The sequence below is a fragment of the Lepidochelys kempii genome, chromosome 18, assembly GCF_965140285.1.
Source record: "Lepidochelys kempii isolate rLepKem1 chromosome 18, rLepKem1.hap1, whole genome shotgun sequence".
Taxonomy (NCBI): Eukaryota; Metazoa; Chordata; order Testudines; family Cheloniidae; genus Lepidochelys; species Lepidochelys kempii.
In genome coordinates this window covers 3,139,226-3,159,517 of record NC_136397.1, presented here as the reverse complement: position 1 = coordinate 3,159,517, position 20,292 = coordinate 3,139,226, and the positions used below count along the sequence as shown (strand labels likewise).

Below are 20,292 nucleotides of genomic sequence, written 5' to 3'. Positions count from 1 at the left end.
CTCATCTTGGTATTCTGGCGCTTCAGGGCAGGGGAAAGCAAGTCACAAAGTTCCATGAAAGTGCCCTTATGCATGTGAAAGTTTTGCAGCCACTGGGAACTGTCCCAGATCCGCAACACTATGCGGTCCCAGCAGTCTGTGCTTGTTTCCCGGGCCCAGAATCAGCATTCCAGAGCATGAGTCTGCCCCTTTACCGCCAGGATGTCCAAGTTGCCAGGGCCCGTGGTTTGAGAGAAGTCTGTGTCCATGTCCTCATCACTCTTGTCACCGCGCTGCCATCGCCTCCTCGCCTGCTTTTGCAGATACTGTATAATAATGTGTGAGGTGTTTACAGTGCTCATAACTGCTGTGGTGATCTGAGCAGGCTTCATGCTTGCTGTGGTATGGCGTCTGCAGGAGAGCAGGGTTGCAGGGGAAGCGGTGGTTGGATGACCAGTTTTGCAGACTTACTGCACCGTCTGCTGCCAGGACACAACAGCTGAGCGGCCTGCACGCTTGCCGTGGTATGGCGAGACAAGAGCAGCTGAGCAGAGTTGCAGTGGAAGCCGGCCCTGCGAGACCACCAGGAGAGCAGAGAGCCAGCGGAAGCGGTGGATGACGACAGTCATAGAGGACCTGCGAGGTGAATTCATAGCATCAGGAGAGCGGAGTGGATGACGATGATGACGATGAGCAGTCCTACTGCACCGTCTGCTGAAAGCAGTATGGCGCCCGCACGGAAAAAAGGTGCAAAATGATTGTCTGCCGTTGCTTTCACAGAGGGAGGTGGTGACTGACGACATGTACCGAAAACCACCCGCGACAATGTTTTTGCCCCATCAGGCATTGGGAGCTTAACCCAGAATTCCAATGGGCTGCGGAGACTGCGGGAACTGTGGGATAGCTACCCACAGTGCAATGCTCTGAAAGTCGATGCTAGCCTCGGCCCAGTGGATGCACTCCGCCGACTTAATGCGTTTAGTGCATTAGTGTGGGGGGACACACAATCAACGGTATAAAATTGCTTTCTAAAAATCGACTTCTATAAATTCGACCTAATTTCGTAGTGTAGACATACCCTCATGAGATCGATTGTAGGCTGATTGGAGCTGGGAGGGGTTTGCCAGGCTTGCTGATCCTCTCTGAATCTGGTTGCCTTGCTCTCTGCTAGGTCAGGAATCCTGTGCCATCCCAGCACATGATGGTAGCTGTGCCTGGTTGAGCAGCTTCCTCCACTGCCTATGCTAGATTGAGCGGTTGCTTTGCATGGCCAGGAACAGCGACCTCTCCCGCTTGGAGAATCCGGATGAGGCTCCGGACATTTCTCCTCTTGCCATAGTGGTGTGTTGGCACTCGTCGCATTGGCTGCAAAATGGCTGAGGGACTTGGCTGCTCAGAACTCGTATTGTATCTTAGGATTTTATCCTGCCACTCATCATGATAGTATCTGGACACCTTCAGTGTAAAATCCTTAGCAATAGTGGAGTCCCTAGTAGAGGTCTCTGGCATTTCTCCATATTCAGGACCCAAACTCTGGCTGGGGTAGGTTTTTTCTTTTTTGCTGGTAGGGGCTTGAGGCAGAGGGGATGTCGTGCTGTGCGTTTCATTCTTGTGGTGGAAAGGGCTTCTCAGAAAGGAAAGTTTTGCAGCGTTTCCTAAAGATGGTCCGATTCAGGATTCCCCCATTCGGCTTGGAAGATTGCTTTGTCCCCTACTCCTGCGTGCTTTGTTCTGGGCTTAGCGCTCCACATTGTCCCCGAAAAGCGCAGCTGTTACAGTAGTTCATGGATCAGAATTCAGTCGTTGATGTAGCTGCGGGTTGGGCTATAAATTGCTTTTAAAATTAGGACCAAGGCATTAAATTGGCACTGAGAGCAACTGGGAGCCGTGGAGGGGCTGTCCCATGGCCTGATGTGCTCCTGGCAGCCTGAGCTTTGGAGAAGGGGTGCAGCTGTATTCTGTTCCAGCAGGGATCGCTGACTGTCCCGAAGGAATCAGCAGTGTCTGTAGCCCCCCAGTGTGTACTGCTTCTGCTCCACCCACGCTGTCCACCCAGTGCGAGATGCAGCACTGCCATTGGCTAGCGACCCCCTTGGTGCGGTAGCTCACATCTAGCATACATGCTGCAAGGCCAGGTAGCAGAGTTAGTCTTCGTTACTTGCATCGCATGGTAATTGTGCATGGCACGTTGTGAATGCCAGGGCCCTGCCCCAAAGAGCTTGCTGATGTAATATAGACAGTGAAGGGTGGCAACAGTGAGATCAGGGCTCTAGCAGTGGGATCTAATGAGAGATTTAATTGGGGAGAGGGAGGCTGCTAAGGGATCTGTTTGGTGTTTGCAGGAGAAAATGGTCATTTCCATCAGAAGTTTTCCCCTTGTTTCACCCAGGTGGTCCAGGTACAGTCAGGGGAAAGCGTTTAACTCTCCTTGTGCAGCAGAGCGTGCAGCGCCATCACCTGGGGGTGGGAGGATGTTCTCTGCCTGGCCCCAGAAGCAGCTTCTCAGCTGCTCCTTTGATTGCTGTGGACTTGAGCTGAAAGGCCCTTGTTCCTCCTCAATAAGGGCCCTTCCTGTGTCTCTATAGGACTGTATAAACTGGTGCATCTCAACCCATGGGACCTGTAGGCTGCGGTATGTGGAGGGCTGGGAGTGGGGTTGGGCTGCTGGAATAAGGTTGGCTATAGGTCAGGAGGGTCCAATCTAGGGCCGCACTGGTAACTTCCTCGGAGACATGCATGGTGCCACAGAGTGCAGCCGCTCTCCCTTGAGATGGTGGTGTAGTCCCAGAGGCCTCCCAGCCTGCAGTGTGGCTTGGCTGCTTGGGTCAAGGTGGATTGTCGCATGCTGGCACCCACTGAACTTTGGGCCTGACAGCCACGCTGGCCGTTGCCCATCTGCAGGCGACCTGGGCGATTTAGCCATCTAATGATATTAGGCAGGTGCTTAGAAGGGCAGGTGGCCTCTATCTCTGCCCAGCTGTCTTCCTGAAGCCTCCTCTTAGGCTGCTGAGCAGAGTTCACCTTGGGGAGCTGCAGCTCCGCCCCTTGGTCCCAGGTTTACCCAACCCCTGCAGCACTTGCATCTCATCCATTGCAGTAGGGTGCTAGAGGATAACCCAAAGGGAAATGCGTTTGCAAGCAAAGTGTAATCAGTAGCCCAGGATGGGGAACGCCAGCTGCAGAGCATGACCCTGCAAGCAGGTTGCCCAGACTGCCTGGCCGCACCTGGAAGTGGGGAGGAGCCGGAGTGGGTTGGCACTGGCTGTTGGAACACAGGAGTAGGGATTAGGGATGGCTTAGCACCTCTGTTGAGCACCAGCGGCCAGCTCCCCAGCCTTGCTGTTGCGTGATAATCTTCCTGACAATTAGCAGAATCCCGCAGAGGCCAGTGCTAAAGGGAGGTGGCTACCAGCCAGGCCTGTGCTGTTCTACCAATGGGACACGTCAACGGAGGCGTGCTTCCTTTGTTGGGGGGGTCAGTGCACCTGGAATAGCCCCCTGGCCCTTGAGGGAGTCTGTGCTTTAGCCTGGCACAGTGCAGAATCGGCCTAATAGTGCCCTCCTGGGGGCTGTCCTGGAGCCCTGGGTGACAGACACCCCAGAGCCGGCGCACAGCAAGCGCTCCCGTGTTAAGGAGAACAAGCAGGGTAGGGCCTCATCTGCCTTGGCTTAGAAACTGAGCCCCCCATTGCTGGCTCTGCTGTGGCTCCTTTGTAGCCGCTCAGCCGCTGTCAGGGGCCCCCAGAGTCGGCTTAACCTGCCTCCAGGGCATAGCCCCAGGCTGGGGGAGGCATTGAGCTGGCATACCTGGCTCTTCGGCAACCCCCATCATGCAGTTGCTCGCAGGGGTCCTGAGTTACAGAGCAGTCCATTGGTGGCTGTGGAAGCTGCTATGAATTAGAGCAAGGCTTGGGGCTGCTCTGACGTACACCACAGGCCAGCCCCGCCCTGCAGCCCCCTCTACCTAACCTCCTAGACTGGCGGTGAGACCCACCCTGGTCCCACCGAAATCCAGGCTGCCATTGCCTGCCGGGGAAGCAGATCCCTACCTAGCACTCTTTAAACCTGGCTTGTCCCCGCAGTGCAGGCCAGCCTTGGAGACCAGCACAGGCATCCAGTGCAGGCCACGCCTGTGGTTAGCTTGGCTCTGAGCTGCAGGCTGGCTGGGAGCATGAGGCGTGAAAGCACTTTGCCTGGAGAGTTTAATCTCTGTGAAGGGTATCTAAGCCAGAGGCCTAGCAAACTCATTATCTGTGTGAGTGCCTAGACTGATGGAGTCATAGAGACCAGCCCTCAGGAAATCTTGGGCTTACAGTCTTCAGTCAAATGCAGTGACTCATGATGGGGCCTAGCCGCACTGTGGTGCCGGGTGGGGGAGATGGGAAGGGGCCAGCATCGGCTGGGTGAGGCTCTGGCCTGACTGAATTAACCAGGGTGAGTGGGAATCTTGAAAGCGGCCAGTGAGAAGCGTCCCTCCAGCAGCTGGGGCCTGCTGCTACCTCCACCTCCATAGGGACCCTTGTCTCACAGCAGCAGGAGTGATCCCATCCCCTGAAGTGCCCGTCCCACCGCCACTGATTCCCTGGGTGCTGCTGGTGAGAATGAGCATCCTTCAGGTACGGGGGCTTTCTGCAAGATCTCCCTGCTTGCTGGCTCTCAGCTGACCTGGGACCTCCAGGGAGACAGGATGATGTGTCGTTAGCAGGCGACTGGGGGGTCCTGGTTGCCCACCCCGCAAACCCACTTCTGCTAGGCCGGCTTCAGCTTCCTTCCCTCTGCCCCGGGGGAGGGGCTTGCGAATCAGCTGCCTCTCGCTGATTGCTTCCCACACTGCCCTGGAGGCAGAGCACTCTCTGCACAGCCCTCCCTGAGCTGCCAGGAGGATGAGACGTTGATGGGCCTCGCTCCGCAGGCGGTGTAAACGGGGATGCTGGCGTATGTCAGGGGCGCCCGAGGCAGGGAGGTGGAGCACGGCGTGGGAACAAAAGGGCTTGTTGCTCCTGTACGCCTTGGTGGGAACATGAGAGCAAGCGGCGCGAACACGCACGGGGGAGGTGACCCTAGGAGCTGGTTGCTTGCTCAGCCAGATTCAGCCCCATGGCGAGTGACCACACTGCTTCCAGCACCAGCTTTGGTCATGGCCACCTTGCCGTGTACAGCTGATGGAAGCTGTCCACGTGGCGCCTGCTGCAGGCGGGCAGAGCGATTAGAGAGAGGAGAGGCCTCCCTCGCTGGCCAGGATCCCAGCTCCTGGCTTTTCCGTTGCACCCCTCAGTCCCCTGCCTTCTCCAGAAACCAGACCAAGCATAACACTTCATGCATACCTTGTCTCTTTCACCCTGAATTCCTGTATAAATCCTCCATAGAGGAATTGCCTCATGTACTGCTTAACAGCAACTACTTCTGGGGTGGGGCGCTGCAGCTATACACAACAGCACTGCCCAGCAGTTCCAGACTTGCAAATACTGTACGAGCGGACGTCAGGGAGGCAAGTAATAATAATCCTGGGTTATTGGGCCAGCTATTGCGGGGCAGGAAGTTCCGTAGGATCTGTTCTGAGGACAGATACTCAGGGCCTTAGTTTTATGTCCCATCCTAAAGCCTGCATCTCCCTACCTGCCATTGCATTGGCTCACTGTCAAGCCAGAGGAAGAGCGATAGCTCCTGAATGCAGCACCTTGGGTTGTTCTGGAGGTCTCCCACCCGAGCGCCGATGAAGGCTGTGACCTTACCTGGCTGATGAAGCTAGTGCACAGGCTGAGGCTACAAGCCATCTACGCTGCTTTTCCTTCTGGCTGAAGTCACCTTCTCTGGTCACTACGTGAACATGGCCTCCTGCCTCTGTCTGCAATTCCCTCTTGGCTCCCTTGGCTTTTAGGGGCTGTTCCAGGACTGGCAAATCTCTTGGCAGAATAAAGAAGGGTCTTCTTTGCTATGTACCAGGGCAGGGGTGCCCAGGAAAGGCTGTGAGCCTGTCGCAGTATATCTGGCTAGTCCCGGGCAGAGATGGGGTGGTCCTATGGGGAGGCAAAGAGCTTTTGTCTCTTCCTCTGACACAAGTCCTGCAGGATCACACTGAACCTGTTGCTAAGTAGTAGCTGTACAAGTCTAATACTGCTTCAAGGGCAGCGTTACAGTAATTGCACTTTTCACTCTCGCTTTCAGAGCACTGTACAGAGGAGGTGAGGGTCATTATCTTCATCGTACAGATGGAGAAACGGTGGCACACAGCAGCAAAGTGACTTGCCCAAGGTCATCCAGCAGGCCAGTGGCAGATCTGGGAGTAGAACCCAGCTCTCATGGGTGCCAGGTCAGTGCCCTGGCCATTAGGCCTCACTGCTTCTAAATAGTTCTGTTGCATTATAGCTGTATTGTTTAAATAATTAACTTTTACCATCTCCCCCTTTCTTTGCTAGTTTATTTCCCTCCTTCTGCTGCACATCTTGGTTTGAAGGCTTCCTCCCTTCCCTTCACTGCACCCTCCCTCTCTGATCTCTCTTTACGTGATGACAATGCTTCCCTCGTCTCCTCTCTTGTTTTCACAAACCATGGCTGTGCACATGCAGGGGCTACGGTCCTTGGCAGGGACCAAATCGGTGACCTCAAGCCCCTGTTCCTGGAGCTAACAAGCAACTCGGTCCGCTGCTGCCAGTAGCAGGCTGTCAGTCAGAGAGGGCAGCCCTAGCGGGAGACATGCTCTAACAGCTAAGCCAGGGTGGTGCATTATTGCCCAAGCAGATGACGATGCGGCGTGCAGAGCCCTCCGGCGACCAAGGTGCCTGCACGTAGGGCCATGGTATGATACGTTATAGTTTCCTTTCAGCTTTTCTCCCGAGACCCCCGAATCCACAAGGTTGAGCATGTGGAAACCCTGTTCCTGGCTCTGGCGTTTGTCTCCCTGCTCTCACTGCCACACCTCTCAGTATCACAACAGTGCTATGCCAGAGAGTGTTAGCTGCAGGGATTAAGACAGGATGGTGCTTGCGATGAAGGCGTAGAGATTCCTGCAGCCTCAAACCCTCACTGTGTTCACTTGAGCCCAAGTCCCATCCTCAGCTCTCCTGGCACCTGTTCCGGCATGCAAACCACTCAGCAGCAGGTCCGTTCGTAGCCTGACACGGGAAATTCCCAACACACACTGGCTGCCCTCTGGGGCCATGAGCTTCTTTTCCCTGCCAGCTTGGGACTCCAGAACCCTGCCTTGTTGAGCCAGACATGCTAGCCTGATGCAACACAGACCCAGATCTGGTCCACGCCCCCAAAGCTGCAGACTTCAACTAAAAATTGCTCAGCAGGTAATTTCAGCATGTCATAGAATCATAGAATATCAGGGTTGGAAGGGACCTCAGGAGGTCATCTAGTCCAACCCCCTGCTCAAAGCAGGACCAATCCCCAACTAAATCATCCCAGCCAGGGCTTTGTCAAGCCTGACCTTAAAAATATCTAAGGAAGGAGATTCTACCACCTCCCTAGGTAACGCATTCCAGTGTTTCACCACCCTCCTAGTGAAAAAGTTTTTCCTAATATCCAACCTAAACCTCCCGCACTGCAACTTGAGACCATTACTCCTTGTTCTGTCATCTGCTACCACTGAGAACAGTCTAGATCCATCCTCTTTTGAACCCCCTTTCAGGTAGTTGAAAGCAGCTATCAAATCCCCTCTCATTCTTCTCTTCTGCAGACTAAACAATCCCAGTTCCCTCAGCCCCTCCTCATAAGTCATGTGTTCCAGTCCCCTCATCATTTTTGTTGCTCTCCACTGGACTCTTTCCAATTTTTCCACATCCTTCTTGTAGTGTGGGGCCCAAAACTGGACACAGTACTCCAGATGAGGCCTCACCAATGTCGAATAGAGAGGAACAATCACATCCCTCGATCTGCTGGCAATGCCCCTAAATATACAGCCCAAAATGCCATTGGCCTTCTTGGCAACAAGAGCACACTGTTGACTTATATCCAGCTTCTCGTCCACTGTAACCCCTAGGTCCTATTCTGCAGAACTGCTGCCGAGCCATTCGGTCCCTAGTCTGTAGCGGTGCATGGGATTCTTCCGTCCTAAGTGCAGGACTCTGCACTTGTCCTTGTTGAACCTCATCAGATTTCTTTTGGCCCAATCCTCTAATTTGTCTAGGTCCCTCTGTATCCTATCCCTACCCTCCAACATATCTACCTCTCCTCCCAGTTTAGTGTCATCTGCAAACTTGCTGAGGGTGCAATCCATATCCTCCAGATCATTAAAAAAGATATTGAACAAAACCGGCCCCAGGACCGACCCTTGGGGCACTCCACTTGATACCGGCTGCCAACTAGATATGGAGCCATTGATCACTACCCGTTGAGCCCAACAATCTAGCCAGCTTTCTATCCACTTTATCGTCCATTCATCCAGCCCATGCTTCTTTAACTTGCTGGCAAGAATACTGTGGGAGACGGTGTCAAAAGCTCTGCTAAAGTCAAGGAACAACACGTCCACTGCTTTCCCCTTATCCACAGAGCCAGTTATCTCATCATAGAAGGCAATTAGATTAGTCAGGCAGGACTTGCCCTTGGTGAATCCATGCTGAGTGTTCCCGATCACTTTCCTCTCCTCTAAGTGCTTCAGAAGTGATTCCTTGAGGACCTGCTCCATGATTTTTCCAGGGACTGAGGTGAGGCTGACTGGCCTGTAGTTCCCAGGATCCTCCTTCTTCCCTTTTTTGAAGATGGGCCCTACATTAGCCTTTTTCCAGTCGTCTGGGATATTTCCCGATTGCCATGAGTTTTCAAAGATAATGGCCAATGGCTCTGCCGTCACATCCACCAACTCCTTTAGCACTCTCGGATGCAGCGCATCTGGCCCCATGGACTTGTGCTCATCCAGCTTTTCTAAATAGTCCTGAACCATTTCTTTCTCCACAGAGTGCTGGTCACCTCCTCCCCATGCTCTCCTGGACTCCTTTCCCCCTCATGTTACTCTCCCAGGGGATCCTGCCCATCAGTTCCCTGAGGGAGTCAAAGTCTGCTTTTCTGAAGTCCAGGGTCCGTATTCTGCTGCTCTCCTTTCTTCCCTGTGTCAGGATCCTGAACTCGACCATCTCATGGTCACTGCCTCCCAGGTTCCCATCCACTTTTGCTTCCCCTACTAATTCTTCCCAGTTTGTGAGCAGCAGGTCAAGAAGAGCTCTGCCCCTAGTTGGTTCCTCCAGCACTTGCACCAGGAAAGTGTCCCCTACACTTTTCAAAAACTTCCTAGATTGTCTGTGCACCGCTCTATTGCTCTCCCAGGAGATATCAATGTGATTGAAGTCGCCCATGAGAACCAGGGCCTACAATCTAGTAACTTCCGTGAGTTGCTGGAAGAAAGCCTCGTCCACCTCATCCCCCTGGTCCGGTGGTCTATAGCAGACTCCCACCACGACATCACCCTTGTTGCTCATGCTTCTAAACTTAATCCAGAGACACTCAGGTTTTTCTGCAGTTTCATACCGGAGCTCTGAGCAGTCATACTGCTCTCTTACGTACAGTGCAACTCCCCCACCTTTTCTGCCCTGCCTGTCTTTCCTGAACAGTTTATATCCATCCATGACAGTCTCCAGTCATGTGAGTTATCCCACCAAGTCTCTGTTATTCCAATCACATCATAATTCCTTGACTGTGCCAGGACTTCCAGTTCTCCCTGCTTGTTTCCCAGGCTTCGCGCATTTGTGTATAGGCACTTGAGATAACTTGCTGTTTGTCCTGCTTTCTTAGTATGAGGCAGGAGCCGTCCCCTTTTGCGTTCTCCTGCTCGTGCTTCCTCCCGGTATCCCACGTCCCCACTTACCTCCGGGCTTTGGTCTCCTTCCCCCGGTGAACCTAGTTTGAAGCCCTCCTCACTAGGTTAGCCAGCCTGCTTGCGAAGATGCTCTCCCCTCTCTTCATTAGGTGGAGCCCGTCTCTTCCTAACACTCCTCCTTCTTGGAACACCATCCCATGGACAAAGAATCCAAAGCCTTCTCTCCGACACCACCTGCGTAGCCATTCGTTGACTTCCACGATTCAACGGTCTCTGCCCAGGCCTTTCCCTTCCACGGGGAGGATGGACGAGAACACCACTTGCGCCTCAAACTCCTTTATCCTTCTTCCCAGAGCCATGTAGTCTGCAGTGATCCACTCAAGGTCATTCTTGGCAGTATCATTGGTGGCCACGTGGAGAAGCAGGAAGGGGTAGCGATCCGAGGGCTTGATGAGTCTCGGCAGTCTCTCTGTCACATCGTGAATCCTAGCTCCTGGCAAGCAGCAGACTTCTCGGTTTTCCCGGTCAGGGGGGCAGATAGATGACAGGCTTGACAAAGCCATGGCTGGGATGATTTAGTTGGGGATTGGTCCTGCTTTGAGCAGGGGGTTGGACTAGATGACCTCCTGAGGTCCCTTCCAACCCTGATATTCTATGATTCTATGACTCAGTCCCCCTGAGGAGAGAGTCCCCGACCACCACCACCCACCGCCTCCTCTTGGGAGCGATGGTCGTGGAACCCCCATCCCTGGGACAGTGCATCTCATGCCTTCCAATCGGTGGAGTCTCCTTCTGCTCCCTTCCCTCGGATGTATCATCTGGTCCACTCTCCGCATTAGTACCTGTGGAGAGAACATGAAAATGGTTGCTTACCTGTATCTGCGTTGCCTGGTACATGGACGCTCCCCTTTCTTCTTTTGGAGGTCACGTGCTGCCAAATTTCTTCCCCATCCTCCTGTCCCCGCTGCGCAGCCTTCTCTGAATCTTCAGAACGTTGTGCCCTTAGAAGCATTTCCTGACGTCTGTCCAGGAAATCTTCCGTTTCTCTTATGCAACGCAGGGTCGATACCTGTTGCTCCAGACCTTGAACCTTCTCTTCCAATATGGAGACCAGCTTGCACTTTGTACAGACAAAGTCGCTTCTGTCCTGTGGAAGAAAGACAAACGTGGCACATCCAATGCAGGTCACAACAGCTGAACACTCCCCATCCATGTTACCTTCCTTCTACGAGCTTCCTCAGGAGTTGTAGTAACTACTCAGAGAAGCCGGCAAGATGTAAGCCTCAGTGGGCTCTCCCCGGACGAACTCCCAGGCAAACTCCCTCTGTTAGCTGCTCTGCTGGTCGCTGGTTCGCAGCTGACTGGCTTTTTATAACAGTCAGGCCCACTCAAGGCTCACCTGGAACAAAGCACACCCAATTTACACTTTTCAAACAAACAACCAATCAAGCACATGGTCAAACTGTCCCCAGAACAGACACTCAGATACTCACCAATACAGCCTCCCTAATGCAGCCCTTACCGTACCTCCTCTCAGGCAGATCCCAGGCAAACTCCTTCTGTTAGCCTCTCTGCTGTTCGCCACTCAGCTGGTTCGCATGTCAGGTGACAGTCCCAAGGGGGTCTCTTTGACCGAACCCGTCACACCCCTTTCCTGTGGGAGTTTTGCTAATGGCCCAGCTGCCCTTTAGCTAATGTATGGGGATGGGATTGGCTGCTGTCCTGGAACCCCAAAGTGTCACCTGACCTGGCTGTGGGAAGTGTGTCATTGACTGGAACTGACTGTGCAGAACAGGGGTCCCTTCAGGACAGCTGAGAGGTTAAGGCCAGGTCGATGTATACCTCTGCTTTAACCCAGGTGATACTGCCCCATGTCTCAGGGGAGCAGGGAGGCTAAATGCATCGATGCTTGGCAGGCACTTTGAGCTCCTCAGAGGAAGGGCATTGGGAAAGGGCAAAGTGTTATGAGATCTTTTTGATACAACCTTCATTCCCCCCTGCAGCTACAGGGAGATGTGCAAAAGCTGGGAAATCAGAGGCCTGTACGTTTGGTAGAGCGGGCCTGATTCTAGGGATCACTGCCTGGCTCTGCAGACTTACCAGCACTAGGAGGGCTTTGGGCATCCTGGGTGTGGTGTCCTGTGCTGGCTGGCGGCACCTTGCCATGGTCTGCTATGGCCAGACATAAGCACATTTCAGTTCTGGGGTCGTCTGAGCATCAGGGCTGGAGTAACCCGGGAAGTATTTGGACATAGAGTTGTTTGTATTAACTGTAAACTTTCTGATGGGAGTGTGTGTGTGTGTGTGTGTGGGGGGGATGTTGAGGGGTTGTGTATTCGTGGGGGTGGGGAAGTGTGTGTGTTAAGGGGGAACTTAGGGGTGTGTTTGGGGGGGGTCTGTATGGGAGGATATAGGGAGTATTGGGGTGGCAGCTCCTGGCCCCTGCACTTGTCTCTGTTCTGAACTCTGTCCCGACTGTGCCATCATACTCCTTTTCCCCAGGCCCCGGCCAAGTCTCCCCATTAGATGTTACAGAGCGGGCGTGAGTGATGGTGGCAGAGCGCACAGAGCTGAATTCCCTCCTGCACTGAATGGGGACCACACGCAGCCCAGTACTGACTGCCAGGCTGGAGGCCTGTCGCAGACAATACGGTCCCTTCTGTGACAAGTGCCTGAGCATCACATTGCAGCAGGTGGGGCCAGCCCAGGGTGGAGCAGCCCTCTCCTGGCTCGGATGGTGCTGTGGGGAGAGGGGCTAATGCCTTAATATCCTCGCTAGCCCTTTGGCTTCTCCCCTTTGGCACCGAGCACATCTGTTGGCTCCTCCAAAATCAAAAGCTGTAGTGGCTGAAATGGGCCAGATCCAGCCCGGGGGATGCCCCTCCATCCTCACTGCAGCTTACTGCATCCTCACTGCCCCCAGGAGTGGTCTCTCCAGTGCATGGCGCTGTCTGCTGGGGAGAAGCGGGAGGTGCTCTGGCATCTGGGCTTGGCATGTCCTGCACTGATGCCTAGTGAGGGGGTCAGCTATGTGGCAGCCAGAGAGGGGTGCTTGTCATGGCTGCTTCTCCCTGAGTGCAGGATGGGTGGCTACTCCTCCATCATGCTCTGGCTGAGATTTCCATCGCTGCCATGGGGATCTGGACTGGACACAACATTCCCAGGGCCCGCGGGCTGCTTTGAAGATCACAGCCTGTCCAGCACTGGTGAGCCGAGTGTGCACAGGGTGGGTTGTGACGGACTGGATTGTGGGTGCCAGCATCACACACCCCAGCAATGGAGGCTCTTCCTCGCTCCCCCATGCATTCTCTCTGGCTCTAAATCTCCCATCCATAAACCTTTGCCCAGACAGTGGGTCACTCGGACGGGGTGAGGGTCCATCACATCAAGTTGGTCACCTGTGAGCCTGGAAATCTGAGCTTGTGGGGAGTGAGGGGATGGGCTAGGAGAGAGGACAGCTGTAAGCACAGCAAGGCAGTGTAATCTAGTGGTGTGAGCACTGGCCTGGCTGCCCAGAGCTCGTGGGTTCTAGCCTTGGCTCTGACGTGGCCTTGGACAAACTGCTTCCTCTCTGTAGGACAGGGCTCGTGATCCCTACTCAGCCCCAGGGGTGGTTGGGCAGAAGGCTGGCAAGCCTGTGCTGAGATCTGTCTGGGTAAAAGTCCCTCTGATTTATTAAAATGCTCTGGATCCAGATCAGCACCTGAACAGTCTCTGTGTCCCTTACTGCCGTGAAAGGTGCTCTGGGCAATGGCACCCGAGGTCACCTCTCTCCTGAGGCGCCCTGGGTCCTCTGCTTAGGTGCTGCATCATAGCTCAGAGAACCCACCCTGCTCGGAGCAATGAGGCTGGACGGCTCTGGCCCTGCTTGACTGCTCTTTGTCTGTCTCCTTGCCTTGTGTTTCAGAGAGAACTGAAGGAGCAGCTCCAGGCACTGCAGGACAGCGAGTGCGGCCACACTGAGGCCCTGCACCTGCTCAAACGCCAGCTAGCCGAGACCAAGGTAACTGACTCAGGTGCAGAGCCCCCACTGGTTGGGGGGTGGATCATGACCGCCCAGCTGTGGCCTGTGGAGATGAAGGTCTCAGTGAGCTTGGGTGTCTCAGACTGGGAGGAGCTGCAGTCCATGGATGGGGCGACAGACCTTTCACAGCCTCATTCTCCCCAACCCTCGCCGTATCCAATCCCCGTTGGCCTCCAGAAAAAAGCCCAGCTCCCTCCAAACCGGGAGGCTTGTGTAGCGGTGGCTGTGGTGTGTACTCCCAGGAACTGCAGACTAGAGGTTCTAGTCAATGGGATGGTGGTGCCTAAATACCTTTACCTGGTCCCTAGAGACCGAGCAGACCTGTTAGGTCCCATCGGCTGCCCGACTCAGGCCTGTTCCTATCGGACCATTTTCTCATGCTGCAGTTGCCTTGTTCCCGGTGTCCCAGCGGTAGGACCTTCCCTTGGGCCGGTGACGCCACAGCCCAGCGGGCCATGACAAATCTAGACAGCCACCTGCTGTGGTCGGGCATCACTGCCCCAGGCTGCCGTGGCCTGAGGTGTGCCCGGGCCGGGGGCAGCTCGGGAGGGCAGCCAGAGGTTTTGCATCAAGTGCGGACGCAGCAGAGGTTTGCTCTTCCCTGGCCTGCCTGGGCTCCTGGTGCCGTCTGTGCCTCGCAGTCCAGAGGAAAGCACCCTTGTTACCTCCCATTGAGCACCTCTCATGGATCCCTTTTGTGTGTTACAGGAGACCCTCGAGGCCCTGGCTGAAATCAGGGCCCCATGGTGCTAGGGGCTGCCCCAAAAAGCTTAGGCCAGCTCCACAATTCTAGTTTGGGTCCTACCTCTATCTGAAATCAGTAGAGGTGAGGAGCCTAAATGCTGGTGTGGCTCTGACTTTGCTGTGTAAGCAATTGAGGCAGACAGCGGGTGGGAGAAGGGGGGTGCTATGACCCCATGTACATATGGGGAGTCAAGGCCCGGAAAGATTAATGGCAGAGGATCATGTGCCCCCACCCAGCAGCTCCTCTTCTTCTCAGGGTGATGTCGTGGTGGGAGTCTGCTAGAGACCACCGGACCAGGGGGATGAGGTGGACGAGGCTTTCTTACGGCAACTAACAGAAGTTACTAGATCACAGGCCCTGGTTCTCATGGGAGACTTCAATCACCCTGATATCTGCTGGGAGAGCAATACAGCGGTGCACAGACAATCCAGGAAGTTTTTGGAAAGTGTAGGGGACGCTTTCCTGGTGCAAGTGCTGGAGGAACCAACTAGGGGCACAGCTCTTCTTAACCTGCTGCTCACAAACCGGGAAGAATTAGTAGGGGAAGCAAAAGTGGATGGGAACCTGGGAGGCAGTGACCATAAGATGGTCAAGTTCAGGATCCTGACACAAGGAAGAAAGGAGAGCAGCAGAATACGGACCCTGGACTTCAGAAAAGCAGACTTTGACTCCCTCAGGGAACGGATGGGCAGGATCCCCTGGGAGAGTAACATGAGGGGGAAAGGAGTGCAGGAGAGCTGGCTGTATTTTAAAGAATCCTTATTGAGGATACAGGGACAAACCATCCCGATGTGCAGAAAGAATAGTAAATATGGCAGGCGACCAGCTTGGCTTCACAGTGAAATCCTTGCTGATTTTAAACACAGAAAAGAAGCTTGCAAGAAGTGGAAGTTTGGACAAATGACCAGGGAAGAGTATAAAAATATTGCTCGGGCATGCAGGAGTGAAATCAGGAAGGAAAAAAATCACACCTGGAGTTGCAGCTAGCAAGAGATGTTAAGAGTAACAAGAAGGGTTTCTTCAGGTATGTTAGCAACAACAAGAAAGTCAAGAAAAGTGTGGGCCCCTTACTGAATGAGGGAGGCAACCTAGTGACAGAGGATGTGGAAAAAGCTAATGTACTCAATTAAATGTATTCAATGCTTTTTTTGCCTCTGATTTCACGAACAAGGTCAGCTCCCAGACTACTGCACTGAGCAGCACAGCATGGGGAGGAGGTGACCAGCCCTCTGTGGAGAAAGAAGTGGTTCGGGACTATTTAGAAAAGCTGGACAAGCACAAGTCCATGGGGCCGGATGCGCTGCATCCGAGACTGTTAAAGGAGTTGGCGGATGTGATTGCAGAGCCATTGGCCATTATCTTTGAAAACTCATGGCAATCGGGGGAGGTCCCAGAACACTGGAAAAAGGCTAATGTAGTGCCCATCTTTAAAAAAGGGAAGGAGGAGGATCCTGGGAAGTACAGGCCAGTCAGCCTCACCTCAGTGCCTGGAAAAATCATGGAGCAGGTCCTCAAGGAATCAATTCTGAAGCACTTAGAGGAGAGGAAAGTGATCAGGAACAGTCAGCATGGATTCACCAAGGGCAACTCATGCCTGACTAATCTAATTGCCTTCTATGACGAGATAACTGGCTCTGTGGATGAGGGGAAAGCAGTGGACGTGTTGTTCCTTGACTTTAGCAAAGTTTTTGACACAGTCTCCCACAGTATTCTTGCCAGCAAATTAAAGAACTATGGGCTGGATGAATGGACTATAAGGTGGATAGAAAGCTGACTTAGATTGTCGGGCTCAACGGGTAGTGGTCAATGGCTCCATGTCTAGTTGGCAGCCGGTATCAAGTGGAGTGCCCCAAGGGTTGGTCCTGGGGCCGGTTTTGTTCAATATCTTCATAAATGATCTGGAGGATGGTGTGGATTGCACTCTCAGCAAATTTGCGGTTGATACTAAACTGGGAGGAGTGGTAGATACGCTGGAGGGCAGGGATAGGATACAGAGGGACCTAGACAAATTGGAGGATTGGGCCAAAAGAAATCTGATGAGGTTCAATAAGGATAAGTGCAGGGTCCTGCACTTAGGACGGAAGAACCCAATGCACAGCTACAGACTAGGGACCGAATGGCTAGGCAGCAGTTCTGCAGAAAAGGACCTGGGGTGACAGTGGACGAGAAGCTGGATATGAGTCAGCAGTGTGCCCTTGTTGCCAAGAAGGCCAATGGCATTTTGGGATGTATAAGTAGGGGCATAGCGAGCAGATCGAGGGACGTGATCGTCGCCCTCTATTCAACATTGGTGAGGCCTCATCTGGAGTAGTGTGTCCAGTTTTGGGCCCCACACTATAAGAAGGATGTGGATAAATTGGAGAGAGTCCAGTGAAGGCCAACAAAAATGATTAGGGGTCTGGAACACATGACTTATGAGGAGAGGCTGAGGGAACTGGGATTGTTTAGTCTGCAGAAGAGAAGAATGAGGGGGGATTTGATAGCTGCTTTCAACTACCTGAGAGGTGGTTCCAGAGAGGATGGTTCTAGACTATTCTCAGTGGTAGAAGAGGACAGGACAAGGAGTAATGGTCTCAAGTTGCAGTGGGGGAGGTTTAGGTTGGATATTAGGAAAAACTTTTTCACTAGGAGGGTGGTGAAACACTGGAATGCGTTACCTAGGGAGGTGGTAGAATCTCCTTCCTTAGAAGTTTTTAAGGTCAGGCTTGACAAAGCCCTGGCTGGGATGGTTTAGTTGGGGATTGGTCCTGCTTTGAGCAGGGGGTTGGACTAGATGACCTCCTGAGGTCCCTTCCAACCCTGATATTCTATGATTCTATGAACTGTAAATTACCGTTAGATGATGGGAGGTCAGCAGAACTGGGATTGTTGCTGAGACAGGACAGTGTAATGTGCCATGATATTTTTTTTATACAAAGGCCTGCACCAGAGAGGAAATTAAAATGGAATGTGTGGTTTAAATCAGATCATTTGGAGATATTCTGAATTCAGAGAATTACGCCATCCAATATCCCATTTCAGATATTCAGTTTCCTTTGCTTAAAATTACCCTATCAAGATAAAAAAAATCATATTTAAAAAGATGATTTTTGCAGGGCTGCCCTAAAATGCCTCAGATTGTGGAAGCGGAAAGAACTGTAAACCTTGGATTTACTTTTCACTGATTGTACAATCTAGCCTTCACATTTTGTACTGCAAGGAGACTTGTCAATTTCATTTTGTTTCTAGTCAGTTTCATTTCTTGTTTCTGATCTTGTTTCCTTCCCTAAATTCCAGGACAGTTTGGTATTGCCAGACCCCTGCTTCCTAAAATCATGAGCCAGGCCCTAAAAATGCATGATAGACTTACAATTCCTGAAATGAAATAAACTATTAATAAATACTTATTATAAAATTGTAAACAATAATAAATAACACTGAGGTACTTTTTCTTTTGCTTTCTGTTTCTTGAACCTTTAGGGGTCCCCTTTTTAAGCTTTTCTAATAAACCAGGAGGACTAGAAACTTAGGGCTTGATCCCCAAAGGTACTTAGCCACCTAAGTCCAGTTTCTAGGTGCCACTCTGGGATCACAGAACTCCCCTTGGCTACCACCTAACTCTGTAGGGTAAACTCACTTACGTTTCTGCAGCAAAAGTTCCTTAGGTGCCAATGTTTCTGCCTCCAACCATGCACACTGCTGGACATCTAGGGGCTGATCTTCCATCCGAGCTCCAGAGAACTTCATGAACTGGGGGAAGATAGGCATTCGGCCACCCAACTCTTCTGAGGGGCCTGCTCTGGTAGGCATGCTCAGAGGCCGCCTAACTTCCGATAAGGTGGTGGAAGATGTCCCTTTAACCCAGTGGTTGGGGCACTTACCTGGGATGTGGGAGACCCTCAGTTCAAGTACTCCCTATGTCTAATGAGGAGAAGGGATTTAAACAGAGATCTGATCCCTTTCACGTGTGTGTGCAAACTATTGGATTATAAAGGAAGAGATAGGTATAGTTAGGAAGAGACAGGTGTTAGTTATGGGGGATTCGATCATTAGAAACACAGATAGCTGGGTTTGCGATGAGCAGGAGAACCGCAGGGTGACTTGCCTGCCTGGTGTGAAGGTTGCAGATCTCTCAAGACATCTAGATAGACTTCTGTGTAATGCTCGGGAGGAGCCGGTGGTTGTTGTACATGTAGGTACCAATGACATAGGGAAGGATAGGAGAGACGTCCTGGGGACCGAATTTAGGCTGGTGTAGGTAAGAGATTGAAGTCCAGGACCTCCATGGTAGCATTCTCTGAAATGCTTCCAGTTCCACGTGCAGGGCCAGGTGGAACTGCAGGGTCTCAATGCGTGAATGAGACGATGGTGTAGGGAGGAGGGGTTTAGATTTATTAGGAACTGGGTAGACTTTTGGGAAAGGGGGAACCTATACAGGAAGGATAGGCTCCACCTAAACCGAAATGGAACCAGATTGCTGGCACTTCACTTTAAAAAGGTCGTAGAACAGTTTTTAAACTAAGGGCTGCGGGAAAGCTGACAGGTGCGGAAGAGCATGTGGTTCGGACAGAAACACCTCTTAGGGGAGGATCGATTAATGGAGATTCTAGTAAGGAGGAGAGGATGAAAGATGATAAAATACAGGTAGGATCTGATGAGAAACAGTCAAATCATAGAATCATAGATGAAAAAGAGTCTCATTCAATTACATCATGTAATGGCAGACAGCAAAAAGTTTCCATTTTTTAAAGTGCTTGTACACAAATGCTAGAAGTTTAAATAATAAGATGGGTGAACTAGAGTGCGTTGTGTTAAAGGAGGATATTGACATAATAGGTATCACAGAAATCTGGTGAGTGAGGACAATCAACGGGACAATTATTCCAGGGTACAAAATATATCGGAAGGACAGAACAGGTCGTTGGGGGGGGGCGCGGGGGGAGTGGCACTATCTGTGAAAGAAAATGTAGAATCAAATGAAATAAAAATCTTAAATGAATCCACATGTTCCACAGAATCTCTATAGATAGTAATGCCATGCTCTAATAATAAGAATATAGCAGTAGAGATATGTTACTGACCACCCTGACCAGGATGGTGATAATGACTGTGAAATGCTCAGGGAGATTAGAGAGGCTATTAAAATAAAAAACCTCAATAATAATGGGGGATTTCAACTATCCCATATTGACTGGGTACATGTCACCTCAGGATGGGATGAAGAGATAAAGTTTCTTGACACCTTAAATTGACTGCTTCTTGGAGCAGCTAGTCTTCGAACCCACAAGAGGAGAGGCAATTCTTGATTTTGTTCAATATCTTCATTAATAATCTGGAGGATGGCGTGGATTGCACCCTCAGCAAGTTTGCAGATGACACTAAACTGGAAGGAGAGGTAGATACACTGGAGGGTAGGGATAGGATACAGAGGAACGTAGACACATTAGAGGATTGGGCCAAAAGAAATCTGATGAGGTTCAACAAGGACAAGTGCAGAGTCCTGCACTTAGGATGGAAGAATCCCATGCCCTGCTACAGACTACGGACCGAATGGCTAGGCAGCAGTTCTGCAGAAAAGGACCTAGGGGTTACAGTGGACGAGAAGCTGGATATGAGTCAACAGTGTGCCCTTGTTACCAAGAAGGCTAACAGCATTTTGAGCTGTATAAGTAGGAGCATTGCCAGCAGATCGAGGGACGTGATCATTTCCCTCTATCTGGCATTGGTGATGCCTCATCTGGAGTCCTGTGTCCAGTTTTGGGCCCCACTCTACAAGAAGGATGTGGACAAATTGGAGAGAGTCCAGCAGAG

General features: G+C 52.1%; 1 protein-coding gene across 2 annotated transcripts in view; it reads left to right on the top strand.

Annotated features, from left to right (window-relative positions):
- The window catches only part of TRIM62 (tripartite motif containing 62), a 44,846-nt gene that overhangs the window by 6,782 nt on the left and 17,772 nt on the right, over positions 1-20,292 (top strand). For both annotated transcript variants that reach the window (XM_073316466.2, XM_073316465.2), the window contains exon 2: positions 13,641-13,736. In XM_073316466.2, coding sequence (XP_073172567.1) covers positions 13,641-13,736 — 96 coding nt within the window. The remainder of the gene's footprint in view (positions 1-13,640; positions 13,737-20,292) is intronic.